The following is a 19345-nucleotide window of genomic DNA, read 5'->3' as shown; positions in this document are numbered from 1 at the left end:
TAGTGAGGCGGACTTTGTTCTTCAAGTGCGGTTGACTCAAGATTGGTTCAAAGAACTTGGTAACTGGTTATTCCATTCATTGATGTGCTACCTTATTGTTGGCTTTGATTGTAATATATATATGCTCGAGTGCATACATGCAACCAACATCGAGAAACTGTGAATGTTTTAGTCTTGATTTAGAATTAATTTCCTCGGATCAACTAGAAATGTTTTCTTGATTTGTTCTGTAGCATTAATCTGAATTGTTTGTTCAAGCCATGTGAAGGAAGTAGCTTTGAAAATTTTGTGTGATTTCACCCTTCATTTGTGTATTCTACTTTCTCAGTGTAAATATTAAGCAAGTACAGCCCTTGGAAGTCTTATCAAAGCATTGTTTGCTGCTGTAAATATAAGTTCTTGCGAATTTACTGTCATGAGAAGAAAATTCACAAATGTATGGTCCTTTGTAGATGCACGCGTGGACTTTGAGGGGCCAACTTACACTGACTGTTTAATACTACTTCAGCGGTGCCCAGTATCATCTCTGCTTATCGATATCCAAGAAGTAAGTTGTGTTCTGTGTCTCGTGGAATCATTCAACAGTTTCATGTTATGAGTCTTTTTTGCTAAACATTTTTGATGAGTTTTTTGTTTTGTTTCGTGGAACTACGCAAGCATCTTTGCTTCCAAAAGCTTGAATTTCTTTATTATCTCTAAACTTTGCACATAGCTGCTGGTCGTGTATTTATATTCACATATTGTGCAATAGCTTGGTTCGAAATGACGAAATCTGAAGTTACCATGAATTGTGATTCCTCGAAATATCTTGATGCAGGTGGTAAAATACGCTTTCAATGTTGGTCATGGTGGAGCCGCTCCAGATGCTCTGGATTTTTGCTCACGGTATATACATACACGAGGAAGCATTTTCAAATGCAGTTATTCTCGGAATTAAATAAGCTTTTTTAGTTCTGACTGTAATGTCTTGTGTTCCCTAGAGCCTTGGAAGATTTTGAGATGCTCCTACGCAAGGCAGTGGATGATCCATCGTCATCTACTGAAGCAATGAAGGGAAAAATCAGTGTTGCTCTTGGAGCTTTAGACAGGTTGGAAAATGGAATACGTTTCTGTACTTCATTATTATAAAAATGAACCAGTTTAATGGTGGCGCATTTTCCATGTTTTCAGTATCTTGAACATGGTGCTGCCATCTGTGAGGGTGCTTGCGGATGCAGCCTGCCACCAAAAACGAGATGAAGCAACAAGTGAACTTCGTGAGAGGCCAGGTCAAACAGAGAATTACAAATTGCAGGGCTATCTGGATGCAAACTGATTCGTCGCATGACGGGCTCCGTAATAGACGGAGAGCCGTTAGAGGCGACTTTTGGGCGGTTTTGGGCGATCGCCGGCGACGAGGATTCGGTGAGTACCGTCGAGGATGAACTCGCCATTGAGTCATCGCGTTACCTCGCCTGCTCGCCTGCGACGGAAGGCTGCACGATGGTGGAGGCGGCGACTGCATCGCTCCGACGCCGTGAAGAGAAGAAGAGAAGACAGCGACTTGCGGCTATCAATTTTGGATCAGGTGAGTGTTTCAATTCTGCTCTATCTGCGCCTGTTCTGGTCTCAAGATCGATTGAAAGGAGATCGAGGTTTCCGACTCCAGTCTTGCCGCCGTCCACGTTCTGGCTCGAAAACTTTAATGCCGCTGAGTGGATGCTGGTGCAACGGCGACGGCGGCGGTATCGGATGGTTGGGCCGGGGAAAAACTGGCCGGCTCTGGATCAGCCTGTGCATCGCCGGCAGGGACGATCGCCGGCGTATGTGCCGATGCGGATCAGTCATCGGGAAATTTTGAATGCTGAACATGCTGGGCTGGGCCGGGCTGATCCTTGTACGTACAATATGGAGCCGATTGGCTTTGTTCCACATAAGGGCAGTATGGGCCCGGAACAGGTGATTGAGCCTCGACAGCCTGCACGTCTGACTCGTTTTGATCGGAGTCGATCGTGTAAGCTAGGTTTTGGTAGATTTCCTCTCTGTCCCGCACCACGTGTTCTTTCTCTCGTTCCTGGAGCCGCCGTCGTCATGAGTAGGGGTGGAGGGAATCAGATGAGGGGAGGACGTGGGGGCGGGAGGTGGGATGGTGGTGGAACTGGTCCGCCGTCGGGAGGAAGATTTTTCGAGCAGGGAGGTCCAAGCGGTTCTGCTGGCCATGGGGGGAACTCTGGTACTGGAGCGGACCGCTCCGATGATGTCTTCGGGGACGGTGTTTTTCGTGCTGGTCATGGGCGTCCCAATAATGCTGGGGGCGGCTTCAGGAATCAGCAGGGATACAATAGAGGATACAATCGCAGTTTCGGAGGTAACAATTTTAATCGCCGACCATCTAATACCTATGTTCGGCGGGATGATCTGCCTAGAGATGGTCCTGATCTTAGAGGTCTCAATGATGCCCAAAAACGTCTAGTGAAGGAGGCGGCTGAGTCTTTTGCTAAACAATTACTAGCTACTTCTAGCTCTGAATCAGCTCCTAATAATGGTGCCGTGCCGATTGTTCGAGAGCCTGGACGGGTAGCACAAAATTTGATTAGGCAAACACAGGTTGTGAGGCACTCTGAGGTTTCTAGTGCTTTTGGTACTAATACTGCTGAGGTACCTGTGCACGGGGGTTCCCTGGCGGGTAGGAACGCTGGGGCTGGATACTCTCAGAATGTAGCGTCTAACCAAAATACTGAGATGGCTTTGGCTGCTGCGGCAAAGAAGAAAGGACCGGAGTGTTTTCGATGCCACAAAACAGGCCACTGTATCAATGATTGTATAGCAGATTTATGTGATTGTTGTCAGAGTGCTGATCATGTAACTAGAGATTGTCCTACTCTGCGTGCTCCAAAACCGAGAATTGCTGTCTATGGTGTTGGTCATGTGGATTTAACTTTTTGGAAGATACCTCTCTCTGGTGATGTTAGGCCTCGTGTTGAGAACACTAGGTTGGGAAGAGTGGCAGATGAGGGTGGGAGTATGACTATACCTGAGCTAATAGAACAATTAAAATTTTTGATGCCCGATGATCAGTACCAATGGGATGTTCAGCAGATGGAGGATAATGTTTTTAGGGTTAATTTTCCAAGTAGAAGTGACTTGGTGAAGGCGCAGCATTTTGGCAAATTTTGTGTGCCGAGATCACAGATTACTTTGTCCTTTGATTTCTGGAGGAAGGACGTCGAACCAGTTTGGACGGCAGAAGAGGTCTGGGTCAGAGTTCATGGTTTCCCTCCTTTTGCTCTCGATGAAATTGTAGCTTTATGGGCTTTTGGCGATATTTTCGGTGAGACTACAGATATTGATATACCCTATACAAGGGCTAATAATGTTTTAAGAATCCGCATCAGTTGCTTGGATCCTACTCTTATTCCAACTAGCCTTGATGTCAAGATCCGCAATGATTTTTTCCGACTCAGTTTTGAAGTAGAGGGTTTAAGGGATCCAACAACACAGGTGGATAGTGTCTCTGAGGATATACATAAGGATGATGATATGGACCATGATGGTCCTACCAACAATCCTGGAGATGATACTGACAGAGAAGTCAAGAGGAAGAAGAATGAGGAGGAAAGTAAAGATACCAACTATGAACCTTCACATCCTGTTTCTTCGGATGGTACCTCTAATGCTTTATCTCCGATTCAGTTAGCCCAAGATAATGACATTATGGCTGTGGATGATACACCGAGGTATGATAATGCGTTTACATCTTCTGTATGTGACTTTGCTTTTTCGAAACCTAAATGTCTTGATCCGTTTTTTAGTGCCGCGGAGAATCTGGATTTGTGTACTGGGAGTCTCGCCTCTTTGAACCCGGCGGAAAGCAATCTTGATGGGCTGGGGCGTGAGGTTTCTTTGGCTGGGCAAATGAGCAGCGTGGTGCTACCTGTGCGGAGGGAGAAGGAAGCTGATGTGTATGTGCATGGCACATGCACACAGCGAACCCCCCTGGCGCCTGAGGCTGCTGTGTGTGTGCCTGTCACATGCACACATCGGACAACGACATGGTCACCAGGCGAGGAGTTGCATGGCGCATGTACTGGCGCCGCAGCCACGACGATCGGGGCGCCGACCAGCTTGCTGCATGGCGCATGCAGCCTGGGCTCGTTGCCTCCGCCACGCTCGGTTAGCTCGCCGACCTCTGTACCATCACAGGATCATGCATCAAAGGGCCATACACCAAAACGCACTTATGTGCATACGGTAACACCAAAACGGAATGCTACGAACAAGACATTTGTATCTCCAATGCCAACGACGGCTACGGATTTGGTTAGTCATAAGAATGATGTCTCTGCTGTCCTACTTGATAATGTTTCTGCTACAACATGTTCAAATTATTTTGTATCACAGGCAGATTTGGCTACCAAGAAGAGCACAACACCGGGTTTAATGACCACGCCGGTATCTCCAGCTTTATTCTCTGATGAAGTGATTGCGTTTGGAGGCATTAAATCACAGACGGCAAAAGGTATAAGGTCTAGTGGAAGACTTCGAGCGCAACCAAATGTTGATGCAACTCAGCTTGAAAAAGCTATGCTTCTGGCACAAAGGCGTAATGAAAGTTTTGCGCAAGGTATTTCTCAGCCACACTCGCTACTTAATTTTTCAGATGCACAAATTATCCATAATGCTACTGTTTTGGGGGTATCAATGGGTAGTTCACTTTCAGACCAAATTAATGCGGCACATATAATTAAAGAGAATGAATTTCAAAGGACACTAACTATCCTGAAAAAGAATGAGTCCATGTTGGAAAAAAGTGCGGAACATTTGCCTTGTCTTACTGTCTCACATGCGTCTGAATTAGTTGGGGATCTAGATGATGATTTTCCATCAGATAATGATTTGCTTTGTGCATCACCTGTAACACATAAGACAAGACGGAATAAAAAGAAAAAGTCTTATGATAGGACTAAGGTTAGACGAAGTAACAGGATTCGGAATAAAATTTATAATTAGATGGCTTTGAACTCTTTGTGTGGATTGACTTGGAATAGTGAGGGTTTTGGTGATCCGGGAAAACACCTTTTTGTCAAAGAAGCTATTAGAGAACATCGGCTAGACTATATAGCACTTTTGGAAACAGGAAGATCAAATTTTACTGTTCCTTTCCTTAGGGATCTATCTTGCGGGAAGGAGTTTAGTTGGTTTTGTTTGCCACCTCAGGGGCGTTCGGGGGGTATTTTGGTTGGCATTAATAATAACACTTTAAAAGTTAATAAGGTAGTTAATGGTGATTTCTGTGTCAAATTATCTTTAAAATCAAAAATTGATGGGTTTGAGTGGGTCTGGGTACCGTGTATGGAGCTGCTCAGGATTCTCTTAAACACGTGTTCTTGTCCGAGTTGGTGCGTCTCTGTGAGGTTGAATCTCTACCTTTGCTCCTTGCCGGAGATTTTAATATACTTCGAAAACCTGAGGATAAAAGTAATGATAATTATAATCCGCGGTGGCCCTTTATCTTCAATGCTATTATTGAAAGTTTAAATTTGAAAGAAATTGCACTATCGGGGCGTCAATATACTTGGGCTAGTAGGCGAGTGACTCCTACCTATGAAAAGCTGGATCGTGTGCTTGCTAGTGTGGAGTGGGAACAAAAATTCCCATTAGTGTCTGTAAGGGCTTTATCTAGGTCGGGGTCTGATCACACACCTCTTCTTATTGATTCGGGAAACCATGCACACTTAGGAAACAAAGCCCGTTTCTCATTTGAGCTGTCTTGGCTGCAACAGGACGGTTTCTATGATTTGGTGGCAGCTGAGTGGGCTGCAGCTCCAATGGGGGTCTCACCAATCGATACTTGGCAAAAAAGATTAGACATTTACGCAGATTTTTAAGGGGATGGGCGAAAAATCTTAGTGGAAAATATAAACTAGAAAAGGAGAGGTTACTACAAATTATTGATTTCCTGGATATTAAGGCGGAGACTTGTCCTTTATCTAATGTTGAGAGGGATGAGTTAAAAATGGCTAATGATAAGTTGAATAAGCTTAGAAGGTCGGAAGAAACCAAATGGGCACAGAGAGCCAAGGTTAAGTATATACAGGAAGGGGAGATAATACAAAATATTTTCACCTAATTGCTAATGGGAAGCATAGGAAGAAGAAAATTTTCCAACTCGAACAAGAGGAGGGGACGATTGTTGGGGACGAGAACCTAAAAACTTATATTACTGAATACTACAAAACATTGTTTGGTGAACCGCAACATAGTCCAGTATTAATGATGGAGGATAGAGTTGATGATATTCCTCAAGTTTCGGCAGCTGAGAATGAGCTTCTCATCAAAGACTACTCTTTTGAGGAAGTTTATGAGGCGATCTCACGAGATGAAACATAATAAAGCGCCGGGGCAGGATGGGTTTCCGGCAGAGTTTTATCAGACCTTTTGGGAAGTAATAAAAGTGGATTTAATGGCGCTATTAATTACCTTCCAAAGAGGAGAGTTACCTTTACATAGGCTAAATTTTGGGGTTATTACTCTTATTCCAAAAAAAGATAATGCGACACAAATACAACAGTACCGCCCGATTTGTTTACTTAATGTGATATTTAAAATCTTTACTAAAGTGGCTACTATTCGTATTTCGGAGGTTGCTCATAATGTAATCAAACCTACCCAAACTGCATTTATGCCGAGACACATTTTAGAGGGAGTGGTTGTGCTTCACGAATCCATTCATGAACTGCATAGGAGAAAGTTAGATGGTGTTCTTTTCAAAATTGACTTTGAGAAGGCGTATGATAAAGTTAAATGGCCGTTTTTACAACAAGTACTGCGTATGAAGGGTTTTGATGAGATATGGTGTGATCGAATTAAACAGTATGTTCAAGGAGGGAGTGTGGGGATTAGGGTTAATGATGATATTGGTCATAATTTCCAAACTAGGAAAGGTTTGAGACAGGGTGATCCTTTATCTCCGATTCTATTTAATATTGTCGTGGATATGCTAGCTATTATTATTGCACGAGCTAAGGAGGAGGGTCAGATTGGGGGTCTTCTACCTCACCTAGTCGAGGGGGGAATTTCTATCCTACAATATGCTGATGATACAATTTTATTTTTGGAACATGATATTGTTAAAGCACTGAATATGAAATTAATTCTATGTATATTTGAGCAACTCTCTGGTCTGAAAATTAATTTTCATAAAAGTGAGATATTTTGTTTTGGTAAAGCAAAGGATAATGAACAACAATATATGCAGATTTTTGGTTGTGAAGCGGGTGCTTTACCTTTTAAATATTTGGGTATACCGATCCATCACCGAATCTTGAGAAATGCTGAATGGAATCCGGTTGAAAACCGTTTTGCTTCAAAATTAGGGTGCTGGCGTAGTAAGATGCTTTCTTATGGCGATAGATTGGTTCTCGTTAATTCGGTGTTAACAAGTCTATCAATGTTTATGTTATCATTCATGGAGATACCTGTGGGGGTTAGAAAGAGACTAGATTATTATAGATCTAACTTCTTTTGGCAATCGGATGAAAAAAAGAAAAGATATAGGCTCTCTAAATGGAACATAATCTGTAGACCGAAAGACCAAGGGGGTTTGGGTATTGAAGTTCTGGAATTAAAAAACAAATGCTTACTGAGTAAGTGGCTATATAAACTTCTTACTGAAGAGGGTATGTGGCAACAAATTTTGCACAACAAGTATCTGCACTCTAAGACTTTACCGCAAGTTGAGGCAAAACCTACTGATTCGCCGTTTTGGAAAGGTCTTATGAGAGTAAAATCTGACTTCTTTAGTAAAGGTTTTTTCAAAGTTGGAGATGGTACTTCGGTACGCTTTTGGGAAGATGTCTGGTTAGGGGATGTTGCTCTATCACAACAATATCCCTCTCTTTACAATATTGTACAACATAGAGATGTTTTGGTTTCCACAGTTTTGGCACAAAATCCGTTGAATATTACTTTCAGGAGAGGTCTTAATGATCATAAATATACTGAATGGTTGCATTTGTGTCAACGACTCATAACTATTAATCTCACTAATGAACCTGATAAGTTTGTATGGAAGCTTACAGATTCGGGTGTGTTTACTGTTAAGTCTATGTATCATGATTATATGAATGGCCATACCAGATTCCTGCGCAAATATTTGTGGAAACTCAAGATCCCCTTAAAAATAAAATTTTTCATGTGGTTTCTTAATAATAAGGTCTTACTTACTAAAGACAATTTGGCGAAACGTAGATGGACGGGATCTCAAAAGTGTTGTTTCTGTAATACAAATGAAACTGTGCATCACTTGTTCCTTGCATGTCCTTTTGCTACTATTATTTGGCGGATGATTTACTTTGCCTATAATATCCCGCCACCTACGAGCATTAATAATATGTTTGGGAACTGGTTGTATGGAGTTCCGAAGAAAGATAAACTGAAAATTAGGATTGGTATATCTGCTATATGTTGGACAATATGGAACACTAGAAATGACATGATTTTTAATAATCAAAAGGGTACTAACTTTTTGCAGGTTATTCTTCGAGCTGTGCACTGGATACGGTTATGGGCTTTCCTGCTACCGGAGGATCAGCGGAAGGATATGGATACTGGATGCAACAGACTGCTGGTGCTTACTCAGGATTTCTACTACCGGGCTACTGGGTGGCGACACATTAATAGGATAGAGTATGGCTAGCCTATTTAGATGTTTTGCTGTCCCGCTGGTTGATGTACGTGGCAACCAAGTCGGGCACATATTTATTTTTTACCCTATGCCTTTTGTACTTTGTACTTGATTTTTGATACTTTATACGTTCAATAAAAGGCCGTGTGCATCGATTGATGCAGAGGCCGGGGCTTGCTGCTCCTTTATCGAAAAAATCTGGATGCAAACCTTTCTCACTGCAAGAAGCCATGCGATACAAGCAGTGATTCTCGAGGGAAGAAGAAGAAGAAGCGGGCACGGAGTCGGAAAGCTAAGCAAGTTGGTCCAGGTAGCCAACTGGAACAGTCAAGAAGCCCTTTGTATTTACTGATTTTTTTGTGTCTGCTCTCAACTACCTTCATATTGACACCGATCGTACTGAAATCGCTAGTATCTTAGTACTACCTTTTATTAAGTCATATGCGTGCTTTTCTCCGTGACTTTGGCCCCGCTGGACCTCTGCCGTTCTCGCGTGTGCGTTTTTGCGGCCTGCCCAGACCGCCAAAAATACTCCGTTGAAGATATGGGATGTTCCACCAGGAGGTCCAACGACAGCACGGTTTTGGCACTTTGGCATGTTCCTGGTCCAGCCAAATCTACCACCGCTATCGTTCTTCCCTGGGTCGTTATTGGAGGAAGATCGTTATGGCCGGTGGTTGAAACGAGATTACTCCGATGGTGGAGCAAATCGTGGTGGCTGACACCACCAGGTCGCTAGTGCTTTGAGGCTTTGAGTTCTTGCAGTCTTTCTTGAGATTCCGAGTCACCACGTGCCAATCCTCCAAGGTATTTACGTGTATCTCCTACATATTTTAAACCATATCGTAGAAGCCATCACGATGTAGCCATTCAACTTCAAATTTAAATTAGCATTTACAATGTGGCCTAGAGGATCCTGTGGTTAAGAGGATATAGGCGGGTTCCAGAAAGCCCCAATACATTCTAGAGCACGTACAGTTAAGTAAGGAAACTTAGATTCTATTAAGTGATCTAGCTTCCCATATGTCGGCTTAAGAAGGTTGTTCGCTATGTGGACTACCGTTCAATCATTGAAACTTCATTTAAGTCTAAACTGTCAGTGAAACATTGAATAAGAAATGTCAATAAGAGCCGAACCTATCTTTGTTGGAATCTTAGCAAATTAAAACCCCACCAATAAGAATAGGGTATGGATTATCTTTTACTAGGTTAACCAATTCATGGAGAAGATATGCTTTATGTTCTTCCTAGGCACACAACGACAAGACTCCATATGAAATTATTGGTTACGGATATGGAGTTTAATGTGATACTCTCCATCTAAACTAGCCAATACATTCATGCAATCTTTTCGGGCGCCAAGTAGCATGTCATCAGATCTGTCACATATCGGACCAGAAAACCAGTTAAAATCGAGACCACTAAAAATGTGGTTTAAGAAGACTTGCTGAGAAATCTCTTCCACACATTTTTGAAATAGCCGCAGAATCCAGTCTAAGATCCCGAACACACTCAACAATGTGTAAATGTTAGCCAACTCGCGAAGACTTCTACTATCAAAAGCATGCCATTCATCGGGTAATAATTAGGGTTTTAGACGCTTTTGCCTCTTTATGTGGCTTCTGACTCTTTTTTTGTTGAAAAGGAAGCTTTCCATTTCCGGCCAAAACTTGCAGTTCATATAAAGAACTAAGGGCATTCTCATCTAAGCCCACCTCTGATACCTCACCAACTAGATGAGAGAGAGGGGTTGATCGTCAATTGTGGCATGCGTCTCCTCATCATCTAGATGTGTGGTATCCGACTTACTTGATAGACTTGGGATATAACCATTAAACGGTCAAACTCCATGTGTCTCATTGCCGAAACATTGATTTCCTTTTCATTAACTTGAAGTGTCGAGATTGTGTCCCGCCTTACAGCGCATGGCCTTCACAAGAGTCCTCGTCAGCTGTTACCGCACCATCCTCAGCAACCGTATGTAGAAAAAAATTGTAATCTTACGTGAATAAATAGAATAAATCAGTAACTCTGAAATGCTACAAATACCCTCTTGCTTTGCAAGGCCTCAGACCTATCCCGCTATGCCACTCCAACAAGAGAGATGTGTGCTTTGATTCAGTCTGACAAAACAGAGCACCGTAAGCCGTTGACATGCAAACAGCAGGCAACGCCTTCAAACATCTTTCGCTCACAAAAAAGCGCTTTCTGCAAACAAGAAACAAAGAGAAAAGAGAAGAACTGATTTGCAATGGAGGAGGACAATATGTTATTAACACGGAAACTGCAAGTTATTATTTTTGTGCACAATGGTAGTAATTTACACGATAATGGAAGCAGCGGACATCACAGTGAAAACAAAGATCAAAGCTTGAACACAAAACACAGAGCTGTTCGTTCTCTACGATCACAGAGATGAACAACACATGCTTATCTCACGGCTAGTACAATATTAAACAATGGAAATTTGCTCAAAAATATTCTCTTATGTTTCTCAAGCAGCAAATGCTGAAAGCAGCAACGGAAATGACCAAGAAGAGACGATGTTTATTCCTCCATCCTCATGATGCAACGCAGTCCCTCCCCCTTGAGCATGAGGTCGAACGCCGTGTTGATCTGCGAGAAGGGCACACTGTGCGTGATGAACTTCTCCAGATCCAGCTCCTTTCTCATGTACATCTCAACGACTTCTGGGAGGTCAGTACGTGGTTTGTAGTTGCCGAAGAAGGTTCCCTTTAATGTCTTCTCGCTGAGAAAGTTCATCGGCTGGGTCTTGAACACTGCCTCCTTGTGAGGGACGCCCACCAGCACGGCCACACCCCACCCCTACATCCGACAGATTTCATGATTCAGTTCAACATAGAATAGAAATGGCTCACAATGATCATAGGCGTACAAATTATTGTAGGTGCATTGAGAAGTATATTACATCACTAACGCATTCGAAGGCAGAAATCATGGCGTTGATGTTGCCAGTACACTCGATGGCACTGTCAACTCCACCATTGGTCATCTCCACAAGCACCTGGAGAACATCATTGAACAGTGAGTTTTATTTTGCACAAGCTTGTCTATGCCATGATAAAAGGGAGAAATGTTTATGACGGAAAAGAACAAACCTCTTGCACGGGCTTAGTGTGGTCTTTTGGGTTCACGAAGTCGGTGCATCCAAATTTCTTAGCTGAAAATTGATGGACATGTTGTTAGGTTTGGTTTGCTATCCAAAAAAATTACTAAGAAGACCTTGTGTTTCCGTGAGATAGATTGTACCTTGTTCATATTTTGCAGGGTTCAAGTCCACACCAATGATTCTTGATGCCCCAGCCATCTTGGCCCCTTCCATGGCCTGATCATGTGAATAAAAACATACGTACATCAGTTAGTCATGGTTATATGGTGCGCTTGTCATCAACTTGTAATGATATGTTGTGGAAGATACTGATCATAGAGTGTCACTTACAGCAAGGCCCACCGCTCCAAGACCAAAAATTGCGACCGTTGAACCCTTCTTCGGTTTCGCAACATTTAGGGTAGCACCAAGTCCTGAAAAAAAAAACACATTTCAGTAACTATTTCAGACATCATGTACATCCTAACTCAATTGGATTCAGTTGCTTGAGTAGCCATGTCTTACCAGTTGAGATACCACAACTGAGAACACAAACTTTGTCAAGAGGCGCATCTGGGTTGATCTTTGCGAGACACCCGACATGGATCACGGTGTACTCACTAAAGGTGGAGGTCCCAACGAAATGGAAGATCGGTTTCCCATTGATCGTGAAGCGGGACTGTCCGTCGCCGATCATCACGCCACGATCCACGTTGATCCTGAGAAGATCACAAAGGTTGCTCTCCTCTGACTTGCAGTGGGCACACTCCTTGCACTCACCAGTGAAGACCGGGAGGACATGATCACCCGGCACCAGCTCGGTCACACCCTCTCCGACGCTCTCAACAATGCTGTGAGGAAGACATTATTTGTGGCAACTGTTATTACAAATGTTAAACTACGGAGAGCAAGCAAAATTTTATTCGAAATGCAAAGAAGGAGTCCATTTATATAGCTTCGTTGAACACTTCAGCGGGTTTTTTTTTTCTTTTAGCTGTGCTTGAGACATTATGTTGTTACAGAGGGGGGATGTAATTGATATCTACTTAATATTATTAATATATTCCTTTATAAGAAGAAAGTGATACTATCTAGGAAATTAATTTGTCAAAATATGTCAGAAATTAGTAATGCAGACACATGATGACGTTGTCAGAATAGTAATTTAAATGAGTAATTAGGAGAAAAGACAAAACACTTTATGTGAGCTTGTGTCATCGATGTCGTTGTCCCAGTATTATTCTTAGTCTAATCCCATGTTACTAATATATGGACACTTGCTCAATCTAATCGACTAACAAATCAGGACCCAGGATGACTATAATTAGTTGCTCGGATGAATAAACTATATATTAGAATCAAGATTCCACCAAGCAACCAAACTGCGACAAAATAAGATAATAGACAGCTAGGCAGTATTGTGACGCATACCCTCCAGCTTCATGGCCTAAGATCCTAGGGAAAACCGGAGTTTGCCCCTGCAGAAACCAAAGCAGAACATCACCATGTTAATTCAGCATCACAATTACCCGATTGAAAACAACAAAACTATGAGAGACATTTGTGGACACCTTGGCTTCCCAGAAGTAGACGTCGGTGTGGCAGAGAGCGGTGTAGAGGATCTTGACGCGGACTTCCATGGCCTGCGGCGGCGCCACTTCCACCTCCTCGATCACCAGCGGCTTCCCAGCCTCCCATGCCACCGCGGCTGCAGTCACCCAAGAACAAAACCAATTAGGCCTACATTACTCCCAAGTCCCAACAGACTGATGTAACTAGATAGTGTTTCAAGAACAAACCTCTGCACTTGATCACCTTCCCAGCGGTCGCCATTGCTGTTAATTGGTCGCTAGCTCCAAGAACTCCAAGACAAAGGACAATCTTTGTCGCTAGCTAGCTGTTTCTACTTCGCAGTACACGTTGATGAGACGTTGGTGAGGAAGAAAGGCGAGGCGAGCCATGTATATATACTGTTGCTGGAGGAACCAGCGAGTAATTAAGGTTAGCTTGGAGTGCAAGTGGGGAAATAAGAAGATTTTTTTGTCCTGCAGAAGGTAGACGAAACAGGGTGGCTGGCTCAGCTGCTGCTTCTGTTCATCCGCGGTTCTGCCTGCCTGTTTCTCCGCCGGTTTCAGGTTTTTCTGCCTCTTATATCTGACTATAATGGAAAATGTAGTGACATGATCAAGAGGCTACAGGTCAACGGTAGCGGAAAAAGAAAAAAAAATGAGATTGAAAAACCAGGCACGGAGAAGACTGACTTGGAGATCAAAACCGCGGCAGGCTTCGGCATGACCTTGAAAACCAACCACAGCATCAAAAATAACAGCCAGAACCATCCCCATGTCTCGTCGTTTTGCAACGGGCGTCGCCGGAAACCTCATGCTGATGGTTCTGTGCTTCTGCCGGTTTGGTGTATCAAAAACATTGTGGGCATCAATGGATTCCAATAGCCAGCCAGAGCTGTCACATGACTCCTTCCCTGAAGCACTGCATCAAACACATTGTGGGCATCTTCGAGTTTGCAAACATGGGTCCAGTTCAAATACACCACCAACAGCTCGCAGCATAGGCAAGTCCTGGTGCTGGCAGTCTCTCGGCCAATTTAGCATTTGCACGAGACACAAGAGCTAGTAAAAGGCAACCCATAGGCACGGCAAGTCTGAAGAGGCAGCAGCGAGCGAGAAACCGTCCCCAACAGCCCCCAAATTGTACGAGCGTGTGCACAAAGCCCTGAATGATTCAGCTGGATCGACACCATCTCTGACACTGAAGGTGGAAGGCTCGAAGCTCGGGTGGGAACTTGAATCGAAGGTCGACTGAAGGAGGGAGTGGCGATCTGCAGCGGAGAGGGCGACGAGGAGCGACTCGAGAAGATAGGCGAGGGCGGGGTCAACTGAGCACTGCGAAGCAGGGGAACGGGTGACGAACATGCGTAAGAGGGGCGTCGGCGATGAAGCGTGCGGCTGGTCCACACCGGTGCAGTGGCGACGAAGGAAGGCTGCGTCCCGCCGTGAGGCCAGCCTCGTAGTCCGTCTCCGAGGGCATCTCACCGCCGGCGCGGTGGCTCCTCCTTCGCTCCTCTCTTCTACAACTTTCGGATTATCCTAATTAAATTTTGAATAATCTATATCTGCATGCTATATGCTATACCATATCCAGAAAACCACTTCAAAATCGGATATTCTTACCCGCCGGATTTATTAAAATCGGATATGGACCTCTTAAAACAAATTCGGGGTGGGTTTTTATATTACTATAAGATCGTCCCGAAAAATTCTGACTACTACAACTATATTTACAGTGGCACCTGCGCACCGTAATTAAAGTTTAACACAAGAAATTCCACAAGATACCGCACAGATAAGAAATAATAGCTAGCTCATGTACAAATTCACAACAGGAGATACTACTTTTTATGATATCTGACATTAACATCCGTAAAACTGAGAGACAGAGAACAAGAGAGCTTGTAGAGGGCATTAGCATGTGGTACTTTAGTTAAACAGTTTGAATATTAACCACATAAGGCAGTCTTCTAATGGGCATTAAAATGGGTCCCGTCTGACGAACTGCAGCCAGTACTTCATCGTCGCGATAAAATGCTCAGATGATCTTGGAAACACAGTCAACAGATCAAAACCACTTCAACGCAATTGGATGTAACTGTGATGCCGCTAGCACTTATGTGCATTAACGGGGCTCGCTTATTCACCAGAGATTTACTTCAAGCTTGCTTGCTTATTCACCTGTGATCACTTCAAGTTTGCATACGGGGCAAAATGTACCCCATTTTGTCAGCCAGGGATCAATGCACGCCACGTGAAATTCTGTATACAAAAATTAGTGGCCATAGGACAGTTAGGGTGTTATCAGAAATGAGAAGCTTTAAGCACAAATGTTGACACATAAATCATTGCTCGCTCCAGAAACAAGGAAGTGCTCCTATGTAAGAATAAGTAGTACTAGCATATTTTGCATCTTGACATATAATCTATGTGAAACCTGTTGCAAAATAAATCCACTTTTTCGATGCCCATTCTTGAGATATAGCAACATTAGATGTCGCACTAGCATTTCAAATCAGCAAACACAAATGTAGGATAATAAACTAGATTCTGTCATATAACATGGCAAAATAAATATGTGAAACATAGTCTTTAAAATCTTTATCATAGAGTGTATTTTTTCTACTGTTGCCCTTATAACTACCACTTCTATCCGGATATATAGTGCAAATTTGATTGCTCAAGACAGGGTTTTAACCAACAGTTACTCAATTGGTACATAGTGTATGTGACAAAATTAGTGTCTATGAATGCTATTAAGACATACTTATTTGTTATTGTGATTTTCGATCACATAACCAATGTAAATATGACTATGTATCCTGACAGAGGGAGCACTACATACTGATTGATTAACACTACATTTTTTGGGCTAAATGTCAGAAAGTTTCACCTTCAAGCCCAAGCTGTGACACTTGATTTAGAAAACTACTCGCTGTGAATTTTATTTTGGGGTTGGTGGGGTGGGGTAAGGATAGACCGACTCGCTAACGACCCATTCATTTTTTCTGTCGTTGCCAGGCACGAACCGGATGTGAGATCCCTCCCAGATTAGAAAAACTGTGCGGTTTTGAAACAAGGACTCAAAAAAAAAATTTGTTTGTGAAACTTGATCCTAAAAGTGCAGTATCTTGACATTGAGCCATAAAAAAGAGTGTAGTATCATATAAACAAATAGTCAAGTAGGGAGATGTCTCATGCTCTTACCATGTTTGCATGGGAGAAGTCTAAGCATGTCACCATTATCATAGTCTTCTAAACAAATGGCACAAGCTTCTTCGAAATTTTCACCACTTGAACACTGAGCTTTATATACAGAGCAAGGGAGCTTTTCTACTACGTGCTTCTTGATGTAAGGTGGACGGTTATCAACTCCATGGCGTAGAAGTCGGCAGTTCCGAGCGAAAAGAAACGAAGCCAAAACTGATATGATCACGACAAGTGATACAAATGACATTACCAACACCGTCCCTGCAGTCTCATCCATCGATGAGTTTATGCAGCATTCACCATCTTCACCTCTAGCAAACTTCTTTAAAGTCTCCCCAGCCATTTTGGATACAAATACCGCAGGGATGTGTATGTCTTCAGGATCACCAACCACTAAATCAAGACAAAAGAGCAACTAAATATGTTGCACAGTATCTCCAACAAGAACTAAACAGATGAAAACTCAGAAATGTCTTTTAAACAACATTGTTAGAGATAAGGTAGGTTTAGATTACAAACCCTATAAACCTACCTTATCTCTAACAAACATTAACACAAAATCATTTCGTCGTCTCCTAACATTGGTAGCCAGAGTTAACCTGATGTTGTATTAATGGCATTCTCATTAACAGCAGGAATCCTTTCCTGTTACCTTCAAGGTACCCCTTGCTGGGTTGTTAATAAGTATGACATCCTAGTGTTAGTTTAGCAATGTATTTCCAATGCTAGAATACTAGGCTAAACAAAGCATGGAACAGAACTACTAAGCATCACAGAACAACTAAACAAAGCATGGAACAGATAACAACCGGATAGCTATATGGCAGTATGTTAGATATCTAGTAAAACACTAACAGGAAGGACTGTCTGAGGCTTTAATTGCTGCATTCTCTTACTAATCATGCAATGTTTCTTTCAACTTTACCATATGAATGCCAACTCACAAAAACAACCAGGATCACCAGACATTAACTATGTGCCACTGACTTACAGTCAACCTCACAGAACTGCTAAACATAGCAGGGAACAGATAGGAACCGAATAGGTATATGGCAGCATGTTAGATTTCTAGTTAAACACTAACAGGAAGGACTGTCTGATGCTTTAATTGCTGCATTCTCTTACTGAATCATGCGACCTATCTTTCAACTTCACCGTATGGACGCCAAAACACAAAAACAACTATCACCAGACATAAACCGTGTGCTCCTAATCACAATCTGGGAGAAAGTAGAAACCAAATTCATTCAGCTGTTGGCACAGTATGCATGTAGACATCTAGTTTCTTTCAAGTTAGCTTCAGATCAAGACAGCAGCTACCGAGTGTTGAAGTAAGCAGATACTGGCACACTAGAGCAGCACGGCAGGGAGAGGGGGCGGGCACTCACTGGAGTAGAGGCTGGACTTCTCCTCGTCGTCGTACACGACGGCGGCGTCGAACCCCGCGAGCTGCGCCTCCCGCACCTTCCCCTCGAAGCTGCAGTTCCCCCGCTCGATCAGCACGAACGCCATCCCGGGGCCGGAACCGGCGCTGTTCTTGATGGGCGCGCAGGCGTTGGCGGGGTCCGCGGCGCGCAGCGACCCGCATATCCCGTCGCCGGTCACCCGGGGCCCTGCGCGCGCCGACGGAGCTCAGAGAGAGATTCGAGCGAGGGAGCAGAAGCGGACAGGTCGACTGCTCACCGAAGCGCGCGGGGGCGTCGAGGAAAGAGGTGGCGCCCAGACGGATGACGGCCGCGCAGGGGCGGACGGCGGTGGCGGTGGCGGCGAGGAGCAGGAGCAGGAAGCGGTGGCTCATCGTCGGGACATCAGAAGCGCCGATTTTGCTTTTCCTTCTCTTTTATTTTCCTACACGTTTCTTCTCTCTTTCTTTCCCCATCAACTATTGCAAAGCATTTGTTTTGACTGTCTTTTGTGAGATGACGATGATGTAGGAGTATCAAATCTTCCTTACTAAGAGTAGCAAATTCAGAAAACAACGGATTTGGACTTACAAGTTACAACAACGTCGATAACTATGGCTCACCCACCTGCCCTGGTAATTACGGCTCACCAATCACAAGAACCACAAGAGGAGACATAAAAAAAAGTAGCAAGTGTACATCTCAATTTTTCCTTTGTAATTGTACCAATGGAACTAGCTTAGCATACCAACAAGGAAATGTGCCAGTCTTATGCATCAGCAATGGATCATAGTTGTTCACATTCCTTTGATCCCATCCCATGGCCATCAAGAAAAATTGGACCTTTACAACCCACACTCTCACCTATCCAATTAAGTAAAACTATTGTTGTGCATCCGAGAGCAGAGGTTGGGGACTTGAATCTCGGAAAAAATATGTCCTACATACACAACTTAAATATACTAATTACAACAAATGAGTTAATAATTAACACACTAGTAATGACTCGCCTCTTACCTGAAAAGGAAATACAATATGTTACTTCATAGCTGACAAATGAAATGAAGGGCAGTCTATCTGTTACTAATTATTGCTATGTAAAAGTTTCTTTAATACCAATACTATGTTGAAGAACAAAATGCCAGACTTCAGAAGAGCTCACAAAAGTATCTCTTGTGCATTTTGTATAGAGCCAAGGTAGATTTAGAATGTACACTACAAACACAAGTTTAGCATCTAGAAGGGAAAAATTGTATGCTTTTTACTACCCAAGTATATTACAAAAATTGGAAAAGCGTTCATTCGTTAATGTGACACTTAATCTTTGATTTCTTTTATTACCGAGGTTCTTTGTGGGATAAGAACACATAGACATATGAAGAGGGACAAT

At 43.1% G+C, this 19345-nt stretch overlaps 2 protein-coding genes across 2 annotated transcripts; both read right to left on the bottom strand.

The window, feature by feature from the left end:
- Window positions 1–10907: 10907 nt before the first annotated feature.
- LOC127331235 (alcohol dehydrogenase 3) lies at window positions 10908–13809 on the bottom strand. The gene is made up of 9 exons (XM_051357311.2): window positions 13574–13809; window positions 13346–13482; window positions 13206–13252; window positions 12300–12625; window positions 12126–12208; window positions 11936–12011; window positions 11785–11846; window positions 11595–11690; window positions 10908–11491 (listed from the first exon to the last, which is right to left on the bottom strand). The coding sequence occupies exons 1-9, from the start codon at window positions 13605–13607 to the stop codon at window positions 11213–11215; spliced, it is 1140 nt and encodes a 379-aa protein (XP_051213271.1). The 5' UTR covers window positions 13608–13809; the 3' UTR covers window positions 10908–11212.
- Window positions 13810–15117: 1308 nt separating this feature from the next.
- On the bottom strand, window positions 15118–18449 carry LOC127331234 (receptor homology region, transmembrane domain- and RING domain-containing protein 1). Its single transcript, XM_051357310.2, has 4 exons — window positions 18236–18449; window positions 17941–18165; window positions 16550–16945; window positions 15118–15604 (listed from the first exon to the last, which is right to left on the bottom strand). The coding sequence occupies exons 1-4, from the start codon at window positions 18348–18350 to the stop codon at window positions 15516–15518; spliced, it is 825 nt and encodes a 274-aa protein (XP_051213270.1). The 5' UTR covers window positions 18351–18449; the 3' UTR covers window positions 15118–15515.
- Window positions 18450–19345: the final 896 nt, after the last annotated feature.

The sequence above is a fragment of the Lolium perenne genome, chromosome 2, assembly GCF_019359855.2.
Source record: "Lolium perenne isolate Kyuss_39 chromosome 2, Kyuss_2.0, whole genome shotgun sequence".
NCBI lineage: Eukaryota > Viridiplantae > Streptophyta > Magnoliopsida > Poales > Poaceae > Lolium > Lolium perenne.
The sequence above is the reverse complement of the archived record's forward strand: the minus strand, read 5'-3'. Positions and strand labels throughout refer to the sequence as shown.

Coding starts and splice junctions, on each gene's coding strand:
- LOC127331235 (XM_051357311.2), bottom strand. CDS start 13,607: ATGGCGACCGCTGGGAAGGTGATCAAGTGCAGAG. Junction 13,253..13,345: donor TCTACTTCTGGGAAGCCAAG/GTGTCCACAAAT, acceptor TGGTTTCTGCAG/GGGCAAACTCCGGTTTTCCC. Junction 11,492..11,594: donor CCTTCGAATGCGTTAGTGAT/GTAATATACTTC, acceptor TGTCGGATGTAG/GGGTGGGGTGTGGCCGTGCT.
- LOC127331234 (XM_051357310.2), bottom strand. CDS start 18,350: ATGAGCCACCGCTTCCTGCTCCTGCTCCTCGCCGCCACCGCCACCGCC. Junction 16,946..17,940: donor GAAGTCCAGCCTCTACTCCA/GTGAGTGCCCGC, acceptor GTCTTGATTTAG/TGGTTGGTGATCCTGAAGAC. Junction 15,605..16,549: donor ACTTCTCCCATGCAAACATG/GTAAGAGCATGA, acceptor TTTTGTATACAG/AATTTCACGTGGCGTGCATT.